Source organism: Spathaspora passalidarum, assembly GCF_000223485.1.
Source record: "Spathaspora passalidarum NRRL Y-27907 unplaced genomic scaffold SPAPAscaffold_1, whole genome shotgun sequence".
Lineage (NCBI taxonomy): Eukaryota > Fungi > Ascomycota > Pichiomycetes > Serinales > Debaryomycetaceae > Spathaspora > Spathaspora passalidarum.
Window position 1 is genome coordinate 143,592 of NW_006767425.1, and position 16,745 is coordinate 160,336.

Here is a 16,745-nt window from a genome sequence, read left to right on the forward strand (position 1 = left end):
AGATTGCTGGCCATACGATTATTGACCAAGGTATTTCTTTCTGAGTTCGGCTCTGGTGGCTTCATTTTCTTCCAACTTCTTTGCCTTGGCCAACATTTCAGGAACTTCGTCAGCAAACGCAATCAAGTTGTCCTTGTAAGGATGCTCATCACCGTCGTATACTTTTAGTCTGTCCATTCTGACGAGTCTATGTTTGTTCTTTGGAATCATACCTTTGACTGCTCTTCGTAAGATTTCACCATACCCTTTATTAGCAACCATTCTTTCCATCGATATCAAGTTTAAGGAGCCCGGACGTGAAGTGTGGGACCAGTAGTGTTTCTGTTGCATTTTCTTACCGGTGACGTACAAATGAGAACAATTAGTGACGACGACATAATCACCGTGATCTCTATTAGGAGAGTAAGTTGGCTTGTGCTTACCAATCAAGGTTTGGGCTATGGAGGCTGCCAAACGACCTAATGTTCTTTCTTCAGTGGCGACATCGACGTGATGCCAAACCTTAGTGAGGGCCAGGACGGAATGACCAATTCTCTGAGACATGATTAGGATCTACTTTGTTATTTGGTGAGTCTTTGGTATACTTTGAAAAATTTTTGTATTTTTTTTTTTGCTTCAGCGAAAATTGAAGAAAAAGTCAAATCTTCATCGACAGCTAAACAAAGCACGACTGGATGGATTAAGAGCTGGCTGGTATCAGTTTTTACACACACACTCAACACTCACAGCACGAACTGACATCTTTACACGACAAAGCTCGTCACAAATTGTATTATATGCATTAGATTACCTCAGCTTAAACAAATTTCGTTTGATCAACAACTCTGTACTATAATTATAAACTAAATACCAAACTACTCACACACACACACAAAACACATCATGTTCTTTTTGAAAGATTTGTCATTGAATTTGACGTTACATCCATCCTATTTCGGACCACAGATGGATCAATATTTGAGAGATAAGCTTTTAAGCGACGTGGAAGGAACCTGTACTGGTCAATTTGGGTATATCGTATGTGTATTAGATTGCATGAATATAGACGTGGGAAAGGGAAGAATAATTCCCGGTTCAGGAATGGCCGAATTCGAAGTGAAATACAGAGCTGTGGTTTGGAAACCATTCAAGGGTGAAGTGGTGGATGGAGTCGTCACCACCGTCAATAAAATGGGATTCTTTGCTGATGTGGGACCTTTGTCCGTGTTTGTCAGTACCCATTTAATTCCCTCTGATATGAAGTTTAATCCATCAGCTAACCCACCGGCTTATGTAAGTCCTGATGAAAATATTGAAAAGGGATCCAGAGTGAGATTGAAAATAGTCGGTACTAGAACCGATGTCAATGAAATCTATGCCATTGGAAGTATAAAGGAAGATTATTTGGGTCCAAGTCCGATGTGATCAAGTAGAAATATTAATTTAAATTTGAAAAGTGTTTTGTTATTTAAAAAAAAAGCATGATAAACTAATGCATTGTAAAGCTTATACTAGAACATTATATAAGTCTTGTGTATATTACAAATAAAAAAGAATACAATCTAGTCACTGTCATCTCCCGTCAAGTCAATTACTTCATGACCTGGGAATAAGGCAAACGTGTTTTTGGCGGCAGCAGTCTCCTTTCCATTGCCGAATGAGAAACTTTCTGGTTGAGGAGAACCTTCCAACCCTATTACATCTTTACTCAACTCAATGCCCAACATACCAGTGATTTTTTGACGTTTCTCTGGCGGCGATGGATTTACTGGAAAATCAAAAGCAGATATCGATGATAATGGCTCTTGGGGAAGCGGTCTCTTTTCAACATTAGTAGCAACCAGACTACTTATTGTAGGAGATTGCGCATTTTGTGTTGATACAGTTTCCTTTTGCTGATTCGATTCTTGTGTATCAACAAAGAAAGGAGATGGGAATTGTCGATTTTGTTGCGAAACTTGCTTCGGTACACTTGAACTTCCCTGTGCAATATCTACCGCATTCTGCATTGGAGAGTTATTCAAGGATTGAGCCGAGTTTGTCGGTTGAGAAACATGTATAGCTGCGGTTGGTTGTACTGATTCAGTTGTCAAATTTTCCACCATGGGCCGAGTCTGACCAGATTCAGCGGGGTTTTTTACTCCGTTGTCTTGTTCAAACAATGATGACAAATGTGAAAAAGCATCCTGCGATTCTTGGCTAGATGAGTCTTTTGACGGTACTGTTGTTTGTAAAGATACACTACTCGTCTGGTTTGGTTGTACTTGAGCTGACAACGCCAGGGTCGACTGGATTTGTTGAGTTGCCAAATTTGGTGATGACGACGGAGCGTGTTGTGTAGGATGTACTTTAGGCACTTGAGTTACTTGAGGCCGAACTGATTGGATTGGACGTGTTGGTTGTGTTAATTGAGTTGGTTGTACTGGTTGGACAACTGGCTGTGTGGTTATGGTTGGTTGAGCTGGTTTGTAAACTGAACTCGGGCCAGAACGCGATCGCGCCCAACCAATTTGTTCCATATTCAGATTGAATGTCTGTTGAGATGCCAGTCGGACTTGTTCTGGTCGAAGATTTTGCGATTGAGCCAGCCAACCTGGGTTAAATGAACGGCTTTGTTGATTCATTTGCGGACGAACTATCTGCGAATTCTGTGTCGGAACAGATATGTGACTATGTGAGTGGTGATGATGGTGCGACAGTTGTGCAGTAGGTGCCGATGCAGCAACTCCACTGGTAGTTGTATTAGAAGGATTGATACTTGAAGCAGCACCTACACCATTTGTGGATAAGTTACTACCGACTGGACCACTAGATCTAGTCAACTCCATCACTAACCTTGTTGCTTTTTCAATTTCCTGCGCAAGATGCTTCATGTCACTCACAAACGAATTATTCAAGTTTTGAATCTGTGACTGTTGTTCCTTCTCCATAGTAACAATCTCGCGAGCACGTTCTTGAGCATAACTCAACACCCGATCTCGAATGCGGTCCAGCTTAGCCATCAATTCATTACTCATTTCGCGCGATGTAGCCATCAGTGCTTCTTTTCTAAACCGATTAGCCTGCTCGTTCTTCTCGAAACTCTTGCTTTTAGTTTCGTGTTTAAATCTTCTTATATCTTCCTCATGTCTTTTCTTCATTGCCTCTAACTCCTGTTGAAACCTTAAATAGTTAGCTTTCCTACGTTGATTAAGTGCAATTATTAACTGGCGATAATATGCAGCGTTCTTGTGTGGTCTCTGTTGGTGCGAGTTGTGCGACATGTTAGGTTGAATAGGGTGTTGACCATTGCTTTGTACTGGCAGTGTTACTCCATTTGGCTTCTTTTGATAAGTTTGACTAGCCAAACTCTCACTTACTCTAGGATATATAGGACCCTGGCTGTTCACAGGTGAAGATGATGTTGGCGAACTTTGTGTTTGCTGAGGAATTTGCAAATTGACATTAGCCATAAGTGGACTACTAGAATTATGTGTAGATTCTAGAGGAGAACTTGAAGTTGCCACATTAGTTCCAATGGTGTGAACTCCATTGGAGTTTGTCTGGGGTGCCGAAATATTGGTATCCGGGGATTTGGAAGAAATACTTCTTGCATGGTCTAACACTGGCGAGTTTTCTGATGATCCACTGGGCCGAAGTGGCGGAGAAGTTGACCTGGGTGAAGTTGCTTGTCTCATTTGATGAAGGTGTCGTTGATTTGCTCTCGGATTAATAAATATTGAAGAGTATCTTGGACTTCTTGGATGTGTACTCACATTTGGAGGCGGAGAATTAGCAACTCTTGGTTGATTTTGAGATGCATTCGGGGGTTGGTTTATGCTCGCAGTTAATGCTATATTTGACAACCCAATCCCTTGGTTTGCACTCACGGCTGAAGTTTGTGTCTGCAATTGAACTGGCCCGTCTGAAGTTCTCGTGGGAGAAACACTATTGGAACCAGCTGGCAGAACTAATGAGTGAGTCACAAGAGTCTTGGCAGGGGATCGATTACCTAATTCTGGCAAGACATTTTCTGAATTATTCTCGATGGAAGAGTTGGAATGATTCCTTCTAATCCGATCACGGGCGTCTCTCAAATTGGCTAATGGCGATTCATCATTTAACTCTTCCTCGATAGTGTCTTCCATTTGCGCAATTGCGTTATCAAGTGCAGCAGAACTTTTTATATTAGTTAGTCCAGATTCACCCAGAGTGTCAGCCGAACTTCCACTATTCACACTTGTTGTAAGTTCATTGGTTGAAGTGGTCGGATAGTCATCGTTAGTTGGTCCAGCCACTTCCATTGATGCAGTCTTTACAGTCAAGACATTTATTGGTTCTTCTATACTTGTTTCCGCGGTCTCTTGAATGATTCCACTATCGTCTTCCGGCTCTTCATTCTGCTCATCATTCTGCTCATCCTCGTCTTCATCACTAGATAACGAGATAATTTCGACTGTCTCAACCTGAGCACTGGCACTCCTCCCTGGTTTTCCTACAGCATCTGAATCCTCATTCTTGGGCTGAACTTCAACTTCCCATGTCCCATCCGCGTTTATAATCACACTGTCGACATCTTCTTCCACGGTAGCTAGAATCTCTTCAAAATACTCGGAAATCGCCAAATCTTCCACTTTAACTCGTTTCAGACATACGGGACAGCTCCAAGTAGGCAACTGCACTTGAGTCTGGAGAAAACTCATCCCGTCAAAACATTGCGTGTGGTTACAATAGATTGATTGGATAGGGTACTTTATTTTCGTGCGAGATACTGGGTCAGTTAATGGCACAGTACTACTTTCAAGCATGATATCTTCGTCCTCACTATTCTCGGCTTTAATTCGGGCAATGGTGGCAATCTTGTGGATCTTTGGTCTTTGTTTAACCCTTTCCAATACTGTTTCTGGCGATATAGCCTGTACAAGGTATAGATAGGCCAAATATGCTTCTTGGGTTTGTTGGTATACTAGTGTTACCTTGTTTGTGTTAGGAGGTGGTTTAACCAAGTCAGTCAAATCTGCAGGTTTAGCTGTGCCTATATTCCCCTTTATCCCCTTGTATTGAGTCAATAATTGTTTGCCATTAACATGAATTTCCGAAGGCAGCGGGTATTCGATAGGAACATCAGTCGAGGACGGTCCCGAGGTACCTTGTTTCCCACAGAGCAAGTAAACTTTTGTGCCTGGATTATCCTTAAGTAACTTATACTCATCGGCTGCAAATATGAATTGGAAATGGCATTCACCACGACCTTTTGCCGGTGCACATAGTTGCGGACTACTGTGAATCAGCCGCCTTAACTTATAGAAGGGACTTTCCAAGAAGTACAACGAATGTCCTTTGTGTGGGATGGAGTCGAATGAATGGAGGGTTGCTTGCTGTTGCGGTAGTGACGGTGCTGCTGTTGGGTTGGTATCGCCCACTATGCCTGCTAATGAGTACAGCCCGTTACTGATGGCGCTGTGTAGTTCTCTATAAGTAGGCAAGTTTGTTCCGTTTACTCGCCGCAAAACAAGCGTTCGTATCGTTAACAATCGAATGTTGTCCCCAAACTCCTGACCATGCTTGAAATACAGCTCGATGCTATCAATCAAATCAGCTTTCCGACCACTGAGTCTTAGTTCCATGGATCTGCATATGTCCTTGAGCTGGGCCACTTTCATTTGGTGGAGTCTGACTAACGTGTCGGCAATCTCTTCTGTAGACAACTGGACTTTTTCTGTTTCATTTTCGGTGGTATCAGTCATTTTTGTTTCATTTGTGATGGGGTGGGTGGTGTGTATGCATGGGCCAGACTGTTTGGCGACGAAATATTTAATGAATGAGCTTGTTTACTGTAACGTTGTGTGATAATACTATGTTGATGGGTTAGCTCAATACGTGAAAGAGTTGCAGTAATTTTTTTTTGTTGTTGTTGTTATTGTGGTGATTTGTGATCGTAACGCTTAAGCAAACTAATTAAGTTATCAAACCCTGACTAGAGTTAACTTTATTACTATAAAAGTTAGAAAGTAGCTATACCAAGTAAACTAGCGGCATTCTTCGCGTCAACTACACTCAGCTTATTTGTATTGTCATCGTCAAATGGTTTAGAAGAATCTGATTCTCCCAAGTCATTCTGGTTTTCTCGTTCCTGTTCCTCCTTTTCTAAAGACCTAAATGTTCGTGAAGACCAAGAATCACCTTTTGCAGACTGTGATTGAACTAAATTGTGTTTTAGATTGCCCAAATTGTCTCTGTTTAATCGCGATAATCCTCCTCGTTCATCCACGATCCTAATGTCTAGCCTTATGGTCTCAAGATGTTTTAGTATTTTCCGATGATGTTCCACTTTATGTAATGTGAATGACTTCACTAGCTTTTGTAATTTCTTTTCAGTAAAGTCAATCACCTCTTTACGTTCGTACAACATCTCTCCCGAGATTCGCTTGACTTGGAGGTTTAATGATTCTTCTACCTTTGTGGCATATTCAAGTGATCTTAATGCCTCATCGACCTTAATTGGATCCAACGAGGATCGACTTTTAATCTTGTTGGCTTGTGCATGTTTAGCAGCAGTCTGAGCCTCGGCTTGTAAGAGCTCCCGCATGATCAAATGTCTATTAGTTAACGCCTCTTTAATTTCGTAGAAATCGTCAATTAATGCTTGCACACCGTCGCCTAAAGTTCCCATGTCATTAATCGACTCGATCAAAGTTAAATCCGATTGAATCTGGGTGATTTTCCCAAGTTTCTCCCACATGTTCTTCATGCCTGGATGTGTGTTTTCAAATTGGGACAACACATTCAACTTGTTGGACATGTCGAATATATGTATCGACAACTGCTTCTCGGTTTTGGAATGGCGATCCAAGATCTTGTGCAATTTCTGGCAAATCAAATAAGCATTTTTAATCATAGGCCTGAAGTCTGCCAATTCTACGTATGGATCATAAGGTACGGAAAATTGTTTCAATGTATGTCTCATTAGCCCACTGGCCACAGAAGACTTTCGGTTACTGTTAATCACGGAATATCCAAAATCATTCTCAATAAAATAAACAAATTCTTCATCTCTGATTAAAATAGGGTTGGATGTAATCCTATCAAGCCATTCTTGCCACACCATCACAAGTTGCTTAGTTTCGTCTTCTCCATTGGTCGGATATGACGTGTTGGCACTGGGGATAACCGGAACAAACACTTCCAAGTTGGATATCGTCAAGTACTTGTTAAACTTGACCACTTCGTTGAAAGTTCGACGGATGTCTTTATATTTGACTTGTCTGAACCTAGGTAATCCCTTGACCTGGGCGTCCATTTTCAAAATTGGGTTGCCAGGCTTGTTCCGTTCAACCCCGATTAACTTAATCTTTAACTCGTACTTGTTAGTAAATCGCTCCGGTATGAGCTTCCTAAACTCGGCTTCAGTTAGTTGTCCACTTTCATTTAACAAGTTGGATTCTTGGTTATCACCCTCATTTTCCTCCTCAGTGGTGGGGGGCTGGACGCCATTGTTGTAATCAATTGGCGGCGCAGTACTATCTCGCACAGGAGCAGGTTGGTTCTGGTGTTGCTCTGCTAATGGATCTGCAAATGGATTGTTATTTTCAAACTCGTCCGGGTTGAATGACATTCTTGTAGTGTATGTGTTCTATAAAGAGTAAGTAGGCCAGTTTGGCAACACAGTTTACTTTTTTTTTTTGTTGTTTGCGTTGATTATTTAAAGTGGGGGGTACGAAATAGTTAGAGGTTTCTATAAATCTATCAACATAGTATCAGAGGGACTCTCACTCTTAAGACTTTCTCTGGCAGTCACTGATGATGGGGCCAGAACCTTGGCAAAATCAGGGTTGGCACCTTCAGGGTTTGGTGTTTCTTGCATGGAAGAAGCTTCGTCTTCTTCTTCGTTAGAGATTTCCAACTCTTGCTCACTTTGTGTTTGCGATCGCTTAATTTCTTGTTGTAAATGGTGATTATCGGATTTGAAAAACTCAGTCAAGTTTACTCCAAAGTCAACTTCTTCCTGGTTGGTGAATGAACTTTCGCTAGCGTAGATAAGCGTGAATTGGTCACCAGAACTTTTGGATGCTTCGGCAAAGAAGATATTGACACTTTCAAAATCCATAATCTCCATCCGGAAATCATTGACAATATTATCGGGAGTGGCCGTAAGGGAGAAGTAAACCCAATCTTGATCAGGTGTCTTGGAAGTTTTAGTCTTGTAAAGATATTCTGAATCGGACAAAATAATTCCAATCAAAATATACTTTTCCGGAGCTTTTATGGTTGGATCGTGACTGATTCTTTCCAAGATATTATCATGATTATTCACATCCAATTGCAAATATTCATGATTCAACTGACGAAGCTTATCATTCAAAACGACAGTTTCTTCCTTCAAATTATCCGCCAAACGCAATAAATCATCATGCGATTCTGCTTCCTTCCCAGTCGATCCCAAATAATCTATACTCTTTTGTAAAATATGTCTAATTTTCTTGCCTTCAAACGAACTCAAATTCATGATTCTGTTTGAAATCAAACTTCTTTCTTTAGCCACCTCAAGTCGTTTCCTAGACATCAGAGTGACTAAAGCAACACATTCACTGCCGTATACTCCAGGATAAAAGTGCTCTTGCAATTGCATAGACTGGTTCAGGTAATCGCCATCATCGTAATTAAGCACATGGAAGGTAAACAACGGAGCAATACGGCAAAAGCTAACATTCCCTACACCATCATCCAGATTCCAAAACAAATTATCCAAAGATTCAGTTATGGTACTGCCTCGTGAATCCGAATCGATTTCAAACACGGGCAATTCAACCTCATCTCCTTCTTCATTTCTAACCACCGAATTGAAAATTGAACTCAACGACGAATCTCCATCATTATCCAAAACCAAATCAGATTCCTGTGCCAAGCAAGCATAAACCTTTTTGAGCAATTCATCCAACCCCTCCGACTGGAGCAACAGGGTGTAAAATTCAGTGGGCAAGGTACTCAATAAGCTTTCTGCACTGATCAACAATCTTTTGCTTAATCCATGGGATAAATACCCCACTATTTTCTGGACTTCAACTACAAACTTGTAGGAATGTTTATTGGTAGTAAACTCTTCTGGTACCGCAAGTTCGGACTTAGCTTGGCTATCATACCAGTTTTCCACATACCCGTAATCAAAGTTATTTCTTGTGAATAAAATCTTGTTGAATTGAGACAAACTAGAGGCGATAGTCAAAATAGGAATAAGGATATTCTGAGGTGCTCGTAATCGATAGGGCAATATCACCGGTGGGGAATATTCCTCTTCGCCATCCCTTGCCAAAGTGTTGTAATGCTCATATATGGAAAATGGATGGATCGAAGAGGATGAATCACTAGAACTGCTTTCAATGTTTTGGTGGTACTCATAAAGATTCAGTCGCGATTGCATGTTGGAGTTACTATCACTAGGATTGGCAAACTCAGTAAAGCTAGGAATGTCTTCCGGATTAGTTATATGAACAGTGTCTTCGTATCGTATGAGTTGGCCCTGCTCCATCTGATGGTTTACCAGCGGTGACGATGGAGGTGGTCTAGGTTCTGCTGCTAACTGAGACTGAGATTGAGACTGGGACTGGGACTGGGACTGGGACTGAGGCTGGGGTTGGGGCTGTTCCAATGGTTCGCCAAACAAATATGCAATTGCCAGTTCCAATACATAGTTGGTTTTCTGCAAGGCGCTTTCGGCTTGATCACGGGAGAACCCCATCTCCTGCAATTGTTGAACTTTGCCTTGATCCATGGTGGTATTTGTAGTGTTGTGTATGTAAAATGGGGGGTTGCTGTATGGTAGGTGGTATTAATTATAGTTGGCAACGCATTTTTCTGCCTGTTTTTTTTTGGCCTCCACAAAAAGTGACAAAAATGCTGCTGCTTCCAAAAACGACGGCATGGGGAATAGACCACGAATATCAACACGCAGAGTCTACAGGCGGCTGGATTTGCTTGTAAAGCATGTTGACTCTGGCTCTGCTAGAAGCGTCAACATTAAATTGCGCTTACTTGATTTATCCATTGGTAGCGCAACGGTGGATCCTCAAGTGCATTGGTAGCGCGAGGTGGCGAAGTAGTGCCTGATGCAAATAGCGTTCGCCATAGAAAGGCGGTATATGTGCCAAGCAATCGGTTGTGTTTTGCAGACTGACTAGTCCAAAAGCTTACGAGATATGCAGAGAATTCCATGGGCTGTCATCACGTCGTACTACCTTGTATATACAACTAGCTGACAATAGGCGGTCTGTTATCGCTTTCCTTACTTCTTGTTTCCTTGCTTGCTTCCTTACTTAGTTTCTTCTCCTTACTTCGTTACTTCTCCTTTCTTTTCTTCCCCTTTCTTTTCTTCCCCTTTCTTTTCTTCCCCTTCCTCCCTTCCCCTTCCTCCCTTCCTTCCCTTGCCTTTGTGCACGACTCATTTACTCGCTTTAGGCAATTGCGCGCTTAGCCCAAGATGAGTAGGCATCGTCATTTTGGTGGTGATGAAAAAAAAAAAAATTTTCCCAATATATTGACTGTTAACAACCAACATTTTATGTTAGGATTGAGGAATTTCTTTAAGAAACAATCATTAATAACAATCATATCTCGAAGATCAATCATGACTACTCCAACTATCCACTCAATCACCGAAGGTTTGCAACATTTGGGTTTGCAACAACCAGAATCCCACATCCAAGACTCTTACCCAGAATACAATGTCATTGATGTCGTCAGAAACTACATCTGTGGAGAATTAAGCCGTATCTCTACCGTCGACTCCAACATCATCTTCCAAGCCTTGGACACTCCAAACTCTTTAGACAAGGGTGATTTGATCATCCCTGTACCAAGATTAAGATTAAAGGGCATTAACCCAAAGGAAAAGGCCGAACAATGGGCCCAACAATTCGAAACAGGTAAATTCTTGACAGAGGTCAAGGCTGAAGGTCCTTTCCTTCAATTTTACATGAACCCATCTCTCTTATTCAACTTGGTCATCAATGACGTCTTGAAGAGAAAGACCGACTATGGTTACTTGCCATTGGGTGTTGGTAAGAAGGTTATTGTTGAGTTCTCGTCTCCAAACATCGCCAAGCCTTTCCACGCCGGCCACTTGAGATCCACAATCATCGGTGGTTTCTTGTCTAACTTGTACGAACATGCTGGCTGGAACGTCACCAGAATCAACTACTTGGGTGACTGGGGTAAACAATTTGGATTATTAGCCGTTGGGTTTGACAGATATGGATCAGAAGAAAAGTTGGCCCAAGACCCAATTAACCACTTGTTTGAAGTTTACGTCAAGATCAACAAGGATGTTACTGATGAAGGCGAAAACTCAAAGACTAACGACGAAGCCAGAGCATTTTTCAGAAAGATGGAAGATGGCGATGAAGCCTCATTGAAGATTTGGAAGAGATTCAGAGACTTGTCCATTGACAAATATATCGACACCTACGCTCGTCTTAACATTAAGTATGACGTCTATTCGGGTGAATCTCAAGTTCCAAAGGAATTGATGAAAAAAGCCACTGACATGTTTGAAGAAAAGGGATTGATTCATGTTGACCGTGGGGCCAAATTAATCGATTTAACTAGATTCAACAAAAAGTTAGGTAAGACCCTTGTGGAAAAGTCCGATGGTACTTCTCTTTACTTGACCCGTGATGTCGGTGAAGCCATCAAGCGTTACGAAACTTACAAATTCGACAAGATGATCTACGTCATTGCCGCCCAACAAGATTTACACTGTGCTCAATTCTTTGAAATTTTGAAACAAATGGGTTTCGAATGGGCCAAGAACATGGAACACGTCAACTTCGGTATGGTCCAAGGTATGTCCACCAGAAAGGGTACCGTTGTCTTCTTGGACAACATTTTGCAAGAAACCAAGGAAAAGATGCACGAAGTTATGAAGAAGAATGAAGAAAAATACGCTCAGATTGAAAATCCCGACAAGATTGCTGACTTGGTTGGTATCTCCGCTGTCATGATCCAAGATATGCAATCTAAGCGTATCAACAATTACGAATTTAAATGGGACAGAATGACCTCGTTTGAAGGTGATACCGGTCCATACTTGCAATACGCCCACTCACGTGTTTGCTCCGTGCAAAGAAAAGCCGATCATATCTCCGCTGACGATTTGGTCAATGCCAACTATGAATTATTGACTGAACCAAGTGCACAAGCTCTTATTAGAACTTTGGCTCAATACCCAGATACTATCAAGAAGGCCTTAAAGACACTTGAACCATCCACCATCGTCACCTATTTATTTAATGTTTCCCATATTATCTCTCAATGTTATGATGACTTATGGGTTGCAGGTCAACCAGATGACTTGGCCGCTGCTAGATTGGCATTGTACGTATCTGCTAAACAAGTCTTGTACAATGGTATGACCTTGTTGGGTTTGACTCCAGTCGAAAGAATGTAATATAGTTTATACACATATAGTTTAAGAGATCGTTAATTTTGATCGTGGCTTATCTGGCCGGACCGCGCCCCGCGCGAGAGAACTTTCCGATTACTAAGCATTTGATCGAGCAGCACCAGATCCTTTGAAATAATTACGTCATTTTCATCTCTATGAATTTCTCGGTGCTCGGGCTGCCTTATTGGACACCTCTGCTTTCCAATTGACCGGTCGGGGATATGGATATCTCTCCTAAACACTGTAGTATTGCCGATTTGCTATTGCCCGCAAACAACCAATTGAAATTCGCCTCTGCGCAGCAATTAACCCGGGCAAGAAAAAAAAAGGGCGACAAAAGCAAAGTCAAAAAAAAAACTTAATTCCCCTTTAAATAGCACCTGCCCTTGCCCTTTGCCCTTTCTCCTCTCTCCCCCACGAGGTCATTATTCATATCAATTGCAATATCTAATCATGCTCTCCTTAAGAACTGCTAGTCGCGCTTTATCCAAGTCTGCCCCAATTGCCGCTGCTGCCTCAATTGGCGCCGTTAGAACCAAAGTATCCCTTCCTGATTTAGATTGGGATTTTGGTGCGCTTGAACCACACATTTCTGGTCAAATCAACGAAATACATTACACCAAGCACCACCAAACCTATGTCAACAACTACAATGTTGCTACTGAACAAATCGCCGAAGCATCCGCAAAGGGTGAAGTCAAGAAGATTGTCGAATTACAAAAGGCAATCAACTTTAATGGTGGTGGATACATCAACCACTGTTTGTTCTGGAAGAACTTGGCCCCAGAAAAGCAAGGCGGTGGTGAACCTCCAACTGCCGAATCCGATTTCGCCAAGAAAGTTGTTGAACAATACGGATCTTTGGACAACTTGAAGGCCTTGACTAATGCCAAATTAGCCGGTATCCAAGGTTCTGGTTGGGCTTTTATCGTCAAGAACAAGGAAAATGGTGGTGCTTTGGACGTCGTCACTACTCCTAACCAAGACACCGTCACTGGTCCATTAGTTCCATTAGTTGCTATTGATGCCTGGGAACACGCTTACTACTTGCAATACCAAAACGTCAAGGCTGATTATTTCAAGGCTATTTGGAACGTTATTAACTGGAAGGAAGCTGAAAAGAGATACTTGATTAACTAAGTAGGTTTTCGTAAAGGTTGTAAATAAATTTTAAACTGTTTTCGCAAAATATTCACATTCGCAATCAAGTCACCTTTCTCAATCTTTACCCGATTTCGTAGAGTTGTCAACACACGACTACCTGCTAGCTGACGCCCCAACCTACATAACAGTAAACTGCTTTTTCATTGTCAGGTTTTCTTGTATAGCCACCATTGTGACCCTCACAGCAACGCACCGAGGTTTGCTACATCGTGATTACCGTATAACATACCCTTTTCGATAGACCTTTTTGATTTTGTGAACAATTATTTTGGCGAAATATTTCCTGTCACACGTTGCCCAGCATAAACAAGTCGATGGCGCAATCGACTAAAAAACCCAGAGTTTCCGTAGACACAAACACTTTGGCGCATGGCGTCTTAAATGTCCGCGGAAATGTAGTGTCTACGGAAGTACGTCACTTTTCCAAGCATCCACAATATCGACTCTTCCATCAACAAAGGCAATTGTTTGGTATTGGAGTCTTTGCAGGAAATAGAGGTTGCGCTGGGATTGTCCACATGTTATTTTCTGTGAATGTTGCACAAAGCTGTTTTTAGCATCTTGACAATTCCGTGCGGAAACGCCCATTATTGATGGAAATGGAAATAAGACAATTGTTTTTCTTTCAAGTGGGCTTCTTTAATTAAAAACAATGAAGTAGTCTATATTCCACAAATTATTTATCAAGGTACCAAAAACAAAATGGTTATGAGTACTTGTGTGAAAATTATTTTTTTTTTTGCATATGTAGATATGTGCATTAAAAATATGAATATTATTTATATCTGCAAACAATACAGCCAGGAAATACTTTGTGAATTATTTTCTAACATTTTTCCCGGGTTCGTTTCTTTTTCAATCTTTCGGGCTTAGGAGCTGTCATCATTTTCTCCTCAGCCCTAGATTAGGAGTCAACGCGATGCTGATATGGTGCCGTATCAATCTGCAAAAAAAGAAAATCACCACTTCGATTAAGGTTTACAACCGAGATATGTCTAATTGTGTATACGATCTGCTGCGCCCACCAACGGACTTGCATCAGCTGGCAAAATCCGTGGAAATATGCTGGGTATCGGATATGCCATTGTGGTTTTCGAACTTTCCGAAGATTTGGATACCCGAGCTCGAGTTATTTTAAATGGAAGCTTCATGACGATATTTTAATAATGGATATTATTATGTATCTAGAAAATAAAATTTTTGTGGTGCACCAAGCATTATGACGACAAATGAAGTGGGTGGATAATCGAATCGACCAGGAATTATTTTCTGACCAGAAAGAAATGAATGCACAGAAATCGTACAGGATCGCACAGAATCGCCCACCAGATTTAGTTCGAAGATTCTATGCACTAATCCCCCTTCCCAAACTTCCCGTTCCATACATCCGCGGGAAGGTCTAATATAGAACAATACCTCGAATCTAATTGTACCACAATCTATCAAACACAAAACAAGCTGTGGTTTGAAAGTAGGTTTTCTTGAAAAGAAATAATTGATAAGAAATTTTTTTCTGGCTCGTGCCCATAGACAAGCGCGGAAATATGGCCAACAATAAGTTTTTTTTATTTTTCCGGAGCCTGATCGGGTTGCATTTTCCCCTGCCAAACCCTGACCTTGCTCATAACCACTGACAAAAAAATAATGAAGCTGAAAAATTCTATATTTGTCCATGATATACTCAATTACGAATAATTTGACGGGAGCGGGACATTTCAAAATGAGACAAATTTAAAATATGACTAAACTTTCACAAATCGCAAAAATTAGGAAATTGTTCTTTGCGTTCAGCATTAACAAAGGCAATTTAATTAACAATCGTGGCCCGCCACAAAGAAACCCATGAGGCCACAAAAAGTAGAATGCGGAATTATTATTTTTTCCGTTTTGTTGGGATTGTTGATATCCTCTTGTTCGAGTAAATAATGGAAAGGCCATTTTTCTAGAAGGTGCACATGCAATCTTTTTAGTGCCTCTTCATTTTTTGTTCTCTTTCTGTTTTCCATAATGGTGCGGGTATTCGTAAAAACAATAGTGACAGGAGTGCCGTAGTCTGCAGGAGATAAGGCATTGCCGCATAAATTTGCTTTTTTTTTGTTGGTTATCTCTGGGTTAATTGCGCGAGCATTCCCCCCTCTCATTTTCGTTCCCGTGCCACGGGATTATACTGGCGTTTTAGCACAGGGGAATGTTTCCCCACTATCTCCGAGAAATTCACATTCTTCAGCAATACTGTATTTAGAGTTAATGTTTATGTATCGAAACCATTGCCTAATTTGTCAAAAGGTAAATCTGGTGAATGTTACTATGGCTGTAACTAAGATATATTTTCTAATCTTGATCTCTCAGATGAGTGATAGACTTGATATTTTTTAATGTTCTATATTGCCCTGTAATAGAATATCTTAATTGAACACAAAACTTGGGGGGAGGGGGTGCACTGGGAGGGGTGTAATGTTTACCTTTATTGCAGCTCATTGAAAGAAGGAGAAGAACAAAAAAAATAATCTTGGAAAAAAAGATTATTTCACAAAAAAATAAGACTCTGCGTAAAAAATATCTCCCTCAACTTTAATAATAATTTCCATGAAAATTTAACCCGAATCAAAAAAAAAAAGATAACGAGTGGTCATGGATCACTCTCAATGTGTAATCAAAGTACAAAATAATATTTTTGGGTCGTACTTTAATTTTCTGACGATATTATAGGGAGTGGGGTGTGTGGAACCATATTATTAATAAAGTGAGGAGATGTATATTAGGGTAATTATTTGCAATAATAATATAAGGTGCATTTTTCAAACCCCCAACTTTCCTTCAAGGCATTTGGATACGAAAATAATGGAGAACTGATAGGATCACGCATGTTGTTTCTGGAAATTAAACAAAAAAAAACTTGTCAGGCACTAAAAACAATAAGAATGGACGTAAAGTTTTTTAATAGGTAAACATTGGACTAAACGTAAGGTCCCAAAAAACCCAATTTACACAAAACCCTTGTCAATTAATTATGATATTAACCTCCCCGCTTGAGCCTAATATAGTCATGCAAACCTGATTGGCCCAATTTGCAACCTAATTTCCATCGATAATAGCACACACTATCAAGCAACAATAGCCCATTAATGCATTTCCAATGGCACCACACTAAGTGCGGAGTAATCACTTCAAGCTTTAGCTGCAA

The 16,745-nt window shown here is 40.8% G+C and overlaps 8 protein-coding genes across 8 annotated transcripts; 4 read left to right on the top strand and 4 right to left on the bottom strand. All coding sequences in view use genetic code 12, as the record gives it.

Annotated features, from left to right (window-relative positions):
- Positions 1 to 18: 18 nt before the first annotated feature.
- On the bottom strand, positions 19 to 543 carry SPAPADRAFT_131310 (mitochondrial 54S ribosomal protein uL13m; the record flags this gene model as incomplete). The annotated part of the gene is made up of 1 exon (XM_007372029.1): positions 19 to 543. The coding sequence occupies one exon, from the start codon at positions 541 to 543 to the stop codon at positions 19 to 21; it is 525 nt and encodes a 174-aa protein (XP_007372091.1).
- Positions 544 to 882: 339 nt separating this feature from the next.
- On the top strand, positions 883 to 1,404 carry RPB7 (DNA-directed RNA polymerase II subunit; the record flags this gene model as incomplete). Its single annotated transcript, XM_007372030.1, has 1 exon — positions 883 to 1,404. One exon carries the CDS (start codon positions 883 to 885, stop codon positions 1,402 to 1,404), a length of 522 nt encoding a protein of 173 aa, XP_007372092.1.
- Positions 1,405 to 1,541: 137 nt separating this feature from the next.
- Positions 1,542 to 5,705, bottom strand: SIZ1 (SUMO ligase; the record flags this gene model as incomplete). The annotated part of the gene is made up of 1 exon (XM_007372031.1): positions 1,542 to 5,705. One exon carries the CDS (start codon positions 5,703 to 5,705, stop codon positions 1,542 to 1,544), a length of 4,164 nt encoding a protein of 1,387 aa, XP_007372093.1.
- Positions 5,706 to 5,918: 213 nt separating this feature from the next.
- On the bottom strand, positions 5,919 to 7,596 carry VPS17 (retromer subunit; the record flags this gene model as incomplete). The annotated part of the gene is made up of 1 exon (XM_007372032.1): positions 5,919 to 7,596. One exon carries the CDS (start codon positions 7,571 to 7,573, stop codon positions 5,963 to 5,965), a length of 1,611 nt encoding a protein of 536 aa, XP_007372094.1.
- A 97-nt stretch (positions 7,597 to 7,693) lies between these two features.
- On the bottom strand, positions 7,694 to 9,727 carry SPAPADRAFT_131743 (uncharacterized protein; the record flags this gene model as incomplete). Its single annotated transcript, XM_007372033.1, has 2 exons — positions 7,694 to 9,518; positions 9,579 to 9,727. 2 exons carry the CDS (start codon positions 9,725 to 9,727, stop codon positions 7,694 to 7,696), a joined length of 1,974 nt encoding a protein of 657 aa, XP_007372095.1.
- Positions 9,728 to 10,927: 1,200 nt separating this feature from the next.
- On the top strand, positions 10,928 to 12,400 carry SPAPADRAFT_57732 (arginine--tRNA ligase; the record flags this gene model as incomplete). The annotated part of the gene is made up of 1 exon (XM_007372034.1): positions 10,928 to 12,400. The coding sequence occupies one exon, from the start codon at positions 10,928 to 10,930 to the stop codon at positions 12,398 to 12,400; it is 1,473 nt and encodes a 490-aa protein (XP_007372096.1).
- Positions 12,401 to 12,814: 414 nt separating this feature from the next.
- Positions 12,815 to 13,617, top strand: SOD2 (superoxide dismutase; the record flags this gene model as incomplete). The annotated part of the gene is made up of 1 exon (XM_007372035.1): positions 12,815 to 13,617. The coding sequence occupies one exon, from the start codon at positions 12,851 to 12,853 to the stop codon at positions 13,535 to 13,537; it is 687 nt and encodes a 228-aa protein (XP_007372097.1).
- Positions 13,618 to 14,480: 863 nt separating this feature from the next.
- Positions 14,481 to 14,689, top strand: SPAPADRAFT_57735 (uncharacterized protein; the record flags this gene model as incomplete). Its single annotated transcript, XM_007372036.1, has 1 exon — positions 14,481 to 14,689. A coding segment is annotated over one exon (209 nt), but the record flags the coding sequence as incomplete, so codon positions are not given.
- Between the last annotated feature and the right edge of the window lie 2,056 nt (positions 14,690 to 16,745).